Source organism: Culex pipiens, chromosome 2, assembly GCF_016801865.2.
Source record: "Culex pipiens pallens isolate TS chromosome 2, TS_CPP_V2, whole genome shotgun sequence".
Taxonomy (NCBI): Eukaryota; Metazoa; Arthropoda; class Insecta; order Diptera; family Culicidae; genus Culex; species Culex pipiens.
Genome location: NC_068938.1, coordinates 9,609,563 through 9,618,493, shown reverse-complemented (window position 1 = coordinate 9,618,493; position 8,931 = coordinate 9,609,563). Strand labels below are relative to the sequence as shown.

The window sequence follows — 8,931 nt, the reverse complement described above, 5'->3', positions numbered from 1 at the left end:
TGGGAAATTTGTTTAAAAAAAATGTACGAGTTAATTAATTTTGCGCTAAAATGACTTGAAACCCAAAAATGTTAAAGATGATTTTAAAAATCAGTGTGATATACCCACTAATATTTTTTTCAAAAACGTTGAAATATCTCTAAGTCGGGATAACCAAATACTTTGAAAAACGAGTCAATCGACAGATTAATGAATTTTGGTGAATTTCAATTGTCATCTAGGGAAAGGCTCAGGCTTATTCCGGATTTCTGAAGCTTTTCGTCCAGCTGAAAAAAAACATAAACTAAATTTATTTTAATTTTAAATTCATCTCTCTCTAACCTTCAGTTTAAGCGCAGAATCGTTCACCGTTTTGGCCGCACTTTGCTGTTTTTTCTGACGTTCTGTTAAAATAAAAAAAAAGAACATCAGTCTGAGGAACACTTTTAGGTTAGGTTTGGTTTCAAAATTTTCACCTTGGGGCTCCGCCCCCGCCTTCCGGGAACGCTTTTGTTGAGCACTTTTGGCCGTAATCTTCACTTTTTTTGGGTTTTCTGGAAAGATAAATAATAAATATTGTTTATTAGATGTGTAACATTGAATCTAAAACAAATTTGCTAAGTTACCTTTCTTCGTTTGGCCCATTTTAATGACGAAAAAAAATTCTGCAGCAAATGGCGACCGACCACTATGATGGAGACTGACGGTTTGATTTTTGTTGGTTGCACTCTACACACACACACCTCTTTTTTCATGGGTACACTCTAAATTTTGTCAAGCACGAAAAAACATAAACTGTCAACTTATAAGGCCATATAAGGATTAATATAACGTAAAATTAATGTGTTAAAAAATAAAATTGTTGAATTGCTTTCGTCTGAACCAGTTTTTTTTTGTTCAATTTGCAGCTTTCTCTTGTGCCAAATTTCCCATACTGTATCAGATTAAATAACCCTTCATGACATCGTTTTTACATTGCAATATGTTGTTACAATAAAATCTACTGTTAAATCATCAGTTTTGATTGTTACATTATCCCAGGGTGTTACAATGATTTAACAGTAAATAATATATTAACAACAAAAAACATTGTAAATTCATTGTTTCTACAATCAATTCCACTGTACCGTTTTGTCCGGGTGGGGCAAGACGACCATATGGGGCAAGAGGAACAATCGTTCGTACGGTAGTAATTTTTACAATTTTGATTATTTCCAGTATGAGGAATTGTTACTAGCAATGCAATTAGCTGATTCTACTACCACATAACCGCCAACACGACGTAAACGCCACGGGGCATAAGATTTTATGAAGTTTTTTTTCAAAACCTTTGTTTTCTTATAATATTTGGAAAGTACAAAATAAGGCTTAGGTTTCTTTTTATGGCTCATTTTGCTATTTCCTACATCAGTAGTGTCTCTACCAATGACTTGCACCTATTATAAAGTATGATTTAACTCTTGTTTTTTTTTTGGTTGAGAGCTTTCCAAAAATCTTGTTCAGGTGGGGCAAGTGTACCATACGAATTGCGACAACAACATATTTTATTGAGAAATAAATACATAAAAGTACTTAAAAACTGATAAACAATTGATAAAAAATGTCCATACAAAATATAGTGATATTATGAAAATTTACTATTTATCATCTAAGTAATATTTTTTTTCGTAAAAACGATCAATTTTTTAGTAAAATATTATTATTTTATCTACAAAATGAAAGAGACCTTTCAAATACATTCTGATGTATCTAAGTGATAACTGTTCAATTGTTAACAAATTAACATGTTGTTTCATGCATGGGTTGTTCGTCTTGCCCCACTAGTTGAGCAGAACGTACGGAAAATCTAAAATTTTAAAATCATTTTTTTACATTAAAAACAGGATTCTTTCAAAGCTTGTTCTATCAAAGTCTTAGTCAAGACCTGGAATAAGATGATTATAAAAAAATCCGACAGATTTTTTAACGTTTTTAATGGGTTATAACGAGCATTTCCTTAGCTTGTTACACTTGCCCCACATTCCCCTATAGAAAATTTTAAAAGTTTACCTGAGCATACTAACACGGACATGGACAAGTCAGAGCATTCGCTTAGTCATATAAATTGGTCATATCATTTATAAGCTTGACTGTGCGTGCTGCCCACCACTGAAAAAGAACTAAATAACATTTGCACTTTTGTATTGCAGTCAGTTCCTAGGCCTCCTAGGATCAATAAAAATTAAATTTCACAATTGCCAGAAGTGTTTATAGGATGTCCAGATATGAGCATGAGCATGAGCATGAGAGATCACCCATGGTTGCCCCTCCGTTGCTGAACAGAACCGTAATATCCTTTCAGCACTACTGATCATAGGTTTCGACTATCAAGTGGTGTTTCCCTTATCAACAGCATGTATGAATGCGCTGAAAAGATAAAACACCATGATTTCCAGAACAAGATCAGTTGCGAATAGGTAACAGTCATTGGCCACCAACGGCGCCCGCCATGTCAGTTTGTAGACCTCGATTTTAAGGGACGGGAATGTTAGTTAGCGCAGGTTGCTACTAGGGCAGCTGATTTACTCTGTGCTTACACCCCACGAGCGCCAGGAACCTGAAAACTTGTTAGTAGGATAGGGTGTTTGATCAGGATTCATCATAGAAGATGATGATGCGACCCAAAATCATCGTGTTTGTTGAAAGGTATTATATTTTATTCTCAAGGCAAACAATCGGTTGCTGCGGATGAGACATTTCCCGTTTAACTGTTGTTAAATTTTTAATGAAATGGTTTAATCTTAGACAGCCGGCTGTGGAAAGATAAAACCAAATAATATTTATTTATAAAATGAGGTGTTAAACGCAATGCTGCAATGATAGCGTAGTCTGATTTTTAATTATATAATCATTTAGCTCATGAATTTGTTACGAAATAGACGCGACGAACTCAATCATCAAGTTCCTTCCTATCTTCTTTCTGTTAGCTAGATAAGGTATTGATTTTCGATGCCTCTCGAGCTACGATGCTAAGGAGAGGGCTTAACACACAAACAACCGACGTCGATCCCTCCGAGCTACGGAGCTATGGGAAGGTCTTTTCAACACAAAAAGACTCGCGCACCACACGACGTTCTTCATGAATCACAATAATTTTGCTACGCGATAAGCCTAACGACCTCGGATCGTTTTTATCGAAAACTATATCACAATACACGACAAAAATGCGAAACAAAAGGCACTAACAAAAAAAAATCACTTATCACTCCGAATATTTTTTACGACCACGCGCTCCCTTTGCCAATTATGCACTGATGACGCTGCTTTTTCAGAGGGTAATCTTCTTCTCGCAGCGCACAATTCACGACAAAAATGCGAAACAAAAGAAAAATCACTTATCACTCCGAATATTTTTTCGACCACGCGCTCCCTTTGCCAATTATGCACTGATGACGCTGCATTTTTAGAGGGTAATTTTCTTCTCGCAGCGCACAATTCACGACAAAAATGCGAAACAAAAGACACTAACAAAAAAAAAAAAAGATCAATTATCACTCCGAATATTTTTTACGACCACGCGCTCCCTTTGCCAATTATGCACTCTGTTTATAGGATGTCCAGATATGTATTACAAAAAGGAATTAAATCTAGAGTTTTTTTAATAGGTCCTATACTGCCCCTGATCGCATAAATGTCCCATATGCATTTTCATCGATTTCGATTTATTGATGCAATTTGGTTCAAAATTGTGTGCTCTTTCGAAAGAGCATATAACATCCAGTACTTTGTTCTAGATATCAGGAGGAAATCCAGTTTTTTCGCGAAAATCTAACTCGTAGCTTTATGTATGGGACAAACTTCAAATGCTTTTTTCTCAGCTTGCTGTTTTTGCATATGGGACATTTATGCGAACATGGGCAGTATAAACATATGAAACAAAATAGCTTAACCCTCTAACGCCCATGGTTGCACCAGAGAACCACTAATGTTTTACTTCAAATTGACATTTCTCGAGAACTATTGAATGAAATGAACTCATTTTTCCTATACATTGTTAATTAGGATGTTAACTGCCTCCAATTCCAATGTCAACCAATTTGGTCAAATCTGTAAAAAATGGCAAGCAAACACGTAAAAAGTCTCGATTTAAGTCTGGGCGGGAAGGGTTTAAAATAAAAACTTTAAAATGATTTTTTTACACTTTTGCAATCCCTCTGGGATGGGACATTGTTAGGGCTTGTGATTTTTCGCGATTTCGCGGAAACCGCGTAATCCGTTAAATTTGCCCTTGACCGTGAAATTTCGTTAATACCGTGAAATGCCGCGAAATTCTAATTAATTAATTTACCAATTGTCCCTAAGTGTATTTGAATATCGAGTTTTTTTTTTATGTAAGCAATACACAAGAATTTCAATAGGCATTTTGAGACTCATTTTCGAAAATATTGTTTATTACTATGTTTTACGAAAAGTTCCAGCGAAATAAGCTTTGGTTGTAACATGATTTGGATAATACAATTTGACGTTCAAAGCATGATTTAACATTTCACACAAAATGTGAACGGACGATTTTCAAAACTGCAAAGAAAGAAACTGCAGAGCAGTTTTGCTCTTAATTTTTGAATCTCTGTAAAAACGAAATTTTGTACAAAAATAAAGTTGTTTATGTTTCTAGAACTTGTTTTAAGCACTTTGCCACATTTTCTAATTTTCCGGACTTATCAATAACGAATCGTCGCTTGTGACACGTCCTTTCTTTTTTCAGCAGACGCGTCACAACAAAGCACACAAACGACGAAATGGTAAACAAAACTGTTTTTTTTTTGGCTAAATACTCAAATTTCACTATTCCTGAAAACCATTTGCAAACAAAATTTGAATGGATTTATCGTATAGCTGTGAATATTTTTTTATTTATATTGAAGGATGTACTTCGTTTAAAAGATATTTTAGCAAAATAAATTTAAAAAAATGTATTAGTTAAATTAGGATGAATCGTAAATTCCTATAGTAAAAAGTTGGCAAAATTTCACGAAATTGAACTCACAATTTTCGTACTGTCTTAAAAACATTGTGTCAGGGGATAATATTTGTATCTTAAACAACTGATTACTTTTTTAGTAACTTTCCTGTACACAACTACTCTAAAATAACACAATTTTGCGTTAATTTTAGGCAGATTTTTGAGTACCGCGAAATTGCCGTGAAATTCCAATGTTTTGAAATTGGCATGCCGCGTAATTTCATTTTTTTCGCCGTGAATAATCACTAGCCCTAGACATTGTATTTCCTCGAATGCCCTGGACACTATTTGCGGTGCGCCACAACTCGCTCTCTGTAACAGTATTCCTAATTCCAGTCCACGCTCACCAAATTGTCATGGCAGTGGTCAAGCAACTTTTCGTTCATATTCATCATTTTAAATTTATGTGTTCTTAACTTTCACGTTGGGATCAGTTGGGAATCGAACCCATAAACTCTCTGTCGACTTTGTCGATCTATTTAAAACTTGTAACATGAAAATCGAGAGTTTCCTGTATAAACAGAGAGGAAAAGATAAGAGTAGGTTGTTTGAAAACTTGCCTCTCTCGCCAACAAGCAGACAACACAAACACAACAGTCGGAGAGAATCAGTCAACTGACTAACATCGTCTCTCAAGTTCGTTAGCGTGTCGGTTTTAGATGCGAAAATTAGTCATCAGCATTTCCACACTGCAAAATGGTTAATCTTGGTTTGTAATTTAATATAATTCCTGCTTTACAATTGAATACAAGCTTATTTGGTTCTAGTTTCCGCCTCGCCGAATAACAACGTTGAACAGAACTGGGGCTGGCACGGCCTGTGGGTTCCAGACGATGAACCGCACTTGAACCGGCAGACGCGATTGCAGGTTCTAATTCGCCGCGACCGCCAGTTTGGTCTCCGTTGGGTTTGGGCTAGCAACGGGCAGGTTCCGGCAAATGCCTTACGCACAACCGGCCCTACCGGTAGTCGGACGTACATCGGTCGCGCTCACTTCCAGGGATCGGTGACGCCTGGGATGATTGTCCCCGATCGGAAGGCCTGTTGCATAGCTTGGGGAGGTAACGAGCATTTGATTAAGATCTACGAGGTGCTGTGCTCGGAGGGTAGTTTTGTCCAGGTAACTCAGACCGATGCGGATGCCCTGCTGAGGGCCACTTCCGGAGGAATCTCCGAAAGTGGCGAGCCGATTTTCATCGGACGGGCCAAGTACAAGGGCAACTGGATAGCCGGTAAGGTTCAGCGATCCCACGGATCTCTGGGAATGTGTTACATCCCGTACGGAGGCAAGGAGGTGGCCCGTCCCGAGTACCAAGTATTCATAGCGGTTCCGCCGGAACCCGGAACCGTCGGCCACTACTGGCGGTCAACGGAAGAGTTCAGCATTCCCGCAGACGCCACCATCGGAGGCTCGAACGAGCACGGTCCGCTCTACATTGGCCACGCGAGCCATCGAGGTTCGTGCACACCCGGTCAAATCAGCCGGGTCACGAATCGGTGTCACATTGCCTGGGGCGGAAGTGAACATCGTAAGCCGACGTTCGAATTTCTGTGCAACTGTCGGGGCAGGTTTGTGGCGTCCCAGGAGGGCCAGGTGCCGGTCGGGGCGATTCTCGGCGGTTGGTCCGAGTACGAAGGCGAACCGCTGTTCGTCGGACGCGTTCAGGTTAAGGGACATTGGCTCGTGGGGAAGGTTCAACCCTCGCACAAGGTGTGCTACATTCCGATCAACGGGAAAGAAGTGGCACACAAGCATTACGAGATATTTGTGCAAGATGGAATCTAGAGTGGTTGAAACTGAATAAATACGTAAGACTGTAAAGATTCTAAGTGTTGAAAGATCTGTTATCAAGCATTGTACTGTATTGCATTGAAGATTAAACTTTTTCATATTTACAAACAGTTGTGAAATGTGTTTCTTTCTATGGGGAGAAGAAATGTGCAATTTAGAGAAAGTTGGTTGTATTTTGCGATGCACGGCTTGCAGTTAGAAAAGGGCGATGTAAACAAAACGAATGAATGTAGAAACAAGGTCAAGTTGGATAGTGTGAGTGAGATATGACCAGGGTGTCGACAAAACATTTTGTCTGGGATCAATTTGATACAAGTTAAAGCCAGACAAACTTTGAATTTCATAGAGCTATCTAAGCCCAATCTCACGCACACTAGCTTACCATTTGTTTTTGCTGGCAGGTACAAATTTTAACCTAAAATCCCTTCGTGTACAAACACGCAATACATGCGCACGTATATAACTCTATTGAAATTCAGTTAAGGAGCTATTAGACTATGGCAACAAATAAACATACTCGCACTTTTTTGTGTAAGACAGTTTTTCCAAACTCGCAAACAAAGCCAAATATTTGCAAGCTGACGAGAGATTTTGTTTATCAATTTCTGCAAAATATTTAATTTTTCAAAACCGCACAGAAGGTATGTTTAAATAATCTTATATTTTAAAAAAACAAATTATAGAAAATGATTAAATGATTGAAAGAATGAAACACTCACACTGACTAATTAAAAAATTCAAATATGTCATTTCAGCATACAAATATAGAGTTGGTGTGAAACCATCGTTTCAGTGATATTTCTTCGCCGTTATTATGTCCACCATCTTGAATTTAAAATTGTCAAACCACTATAATTCGACGCCGTCGTGCTAACTTGTCGTACGTCGCTTTTTGACGTTCCAAGAAAAACGCGTTTTAATGTTTGACCTTGAATAAACAAAACCGAAAGCACGCAACGTAAACAATAACAAACCCGTGTTGTTTGGTTGACCATTATGTGCATTGTCCTGAAGTTCGGTTGAATTTGGTTGCTGGAGTCCCGAGTTAAAGTCCAAACTCGGTTATCCGAAGCCTCGATTATCCGAAGGTTTGTATGGAACTTCGGATAATCGAATTACGAGCAAAAGAAATGGTTTTTTTTTTCTTTTTATTGTTTTAAACATCAAATTCGAGTTCTGCGACCCCATTTTAATCAAATTTTAATAGTTGATTGGCTATTAAATAACAAAATGCATTTTTCAATATTGGCCGCTATTTTGGATTTTTTTTTTCAAATCACTTTAGCGTAGTTTAGGGGTCACACTTGGCTCTACAACCAAAAATTAAGAATGACAAAAATCGTGTTTCAATTTTCCTAAGAGAAATTTTTGCATGAACTCCGGATAAACCATCAAAGAATGCCTCATGTTTTAAAGAATTGATTACTTTTTTGTCGTATCCGAAAGAATGCCATGGTTAGTTTTTGCCTAGCACTCTTCTAGCCAAGTTTGCAGTGCAGTGCGCCATCGCATTTAAATAAATTGAACTAAACAAACATTACATCGGCTAGCCACTATTGCGTAAAGTTTAAATTTCAAGCCTATCAAAGTATCAAAATAGTAGTTTATGCAACAAGTTGCAAAAAGAGGATTTTTTCAGCACGAGTCGTACATTTATCCAACGAGGTTCACCGAGTTGGATAAATACGAAGAGTGCTGAAAAAATCAAGTTTTGCAACGAGTTCCATACAACATTTTTTGCAATTCCAAAAAACACACACTGAGTAAAATTGTATGTCAAATTTTCATGTATTTTGTCAATAAATCGTTTAAATCAAAAAAAAATGATGAAAAGTGTTACTTTTCGAAACAAGTGCTAAAAAGTTCAACTTTTCAGCACCCATTTGAGTGCTGAAAAGTAGAACTTTTCAGCATTTATTTTGAAAAGTGTTGCTATTCGATTCTGTTATTTTTGGTACAGAAAAGTAGGCTATTTCGTCGTTCAAGAATGACAGGAAAAGTAAGTAGTTTCACGACGGAATTGCAAAAAAAAACATTATTTCATTTTTAGGCCTCTTTTTATCTGTGATCCAAAAATACGACTTGCACTAAAATAATCTTTACCTAAAAATCTTAAAAATTTTGCTCTGCGCTAGTAAAAAATGACAGTAAATATGTT

At 37.2% G+C, this 8,931-nt stretch overlaps 1 protein-coding gene and 1 long non-coding RNA gene across 3 annotated transcripts in view; one reads left to right on the top strand and one right to left on the bottom strand.

The window, feature by feature from the left end:
- The window catches only part of LOC120418713 (uncharacterized), a 406,326-nt gene extending 399,443 nt beyond the window's left edge, over positions 1-6,883 (top strand). The window contains exons 1-2 of one of the 2 annotated variants that reach the window (XM_039581184.1): positions 5,532-5,690; positions 5,749-6,883. In XM_039581184.1, the coding sequence (XP_039437118.1) occupies positions 5,678-5,690; positions 5,749-6,767 (1,032 nt within the window). In that variant the 5' untranslated portion in view covers positions 5,532-5,677 and the 3' untranslated portion in view covers positions 6,768-6,883. Of the gene's footprint in view, positions 1-5,531; positions 5,691-5,748 lie in introns of those variants that run through there. The other variant, XM_052706881.1, reaches the window with a different exon arrangement.
- LOC128092634 (uncharacterized) lies at positions 147-535 on the bottom strand. Its single transcript, XR_008211939.1, has 3 exons — positions 456-535; positions 322-383; positions 147-266 (listed from the first exon to the last, which is right to left on the bottom strand). It is a non-coding gene; the product is annotated as an uncharacterized LOC128092634 (long non-coding RNA).
- Positions 6,884-8,931: the final 2,048 nt, after the last annotated feature.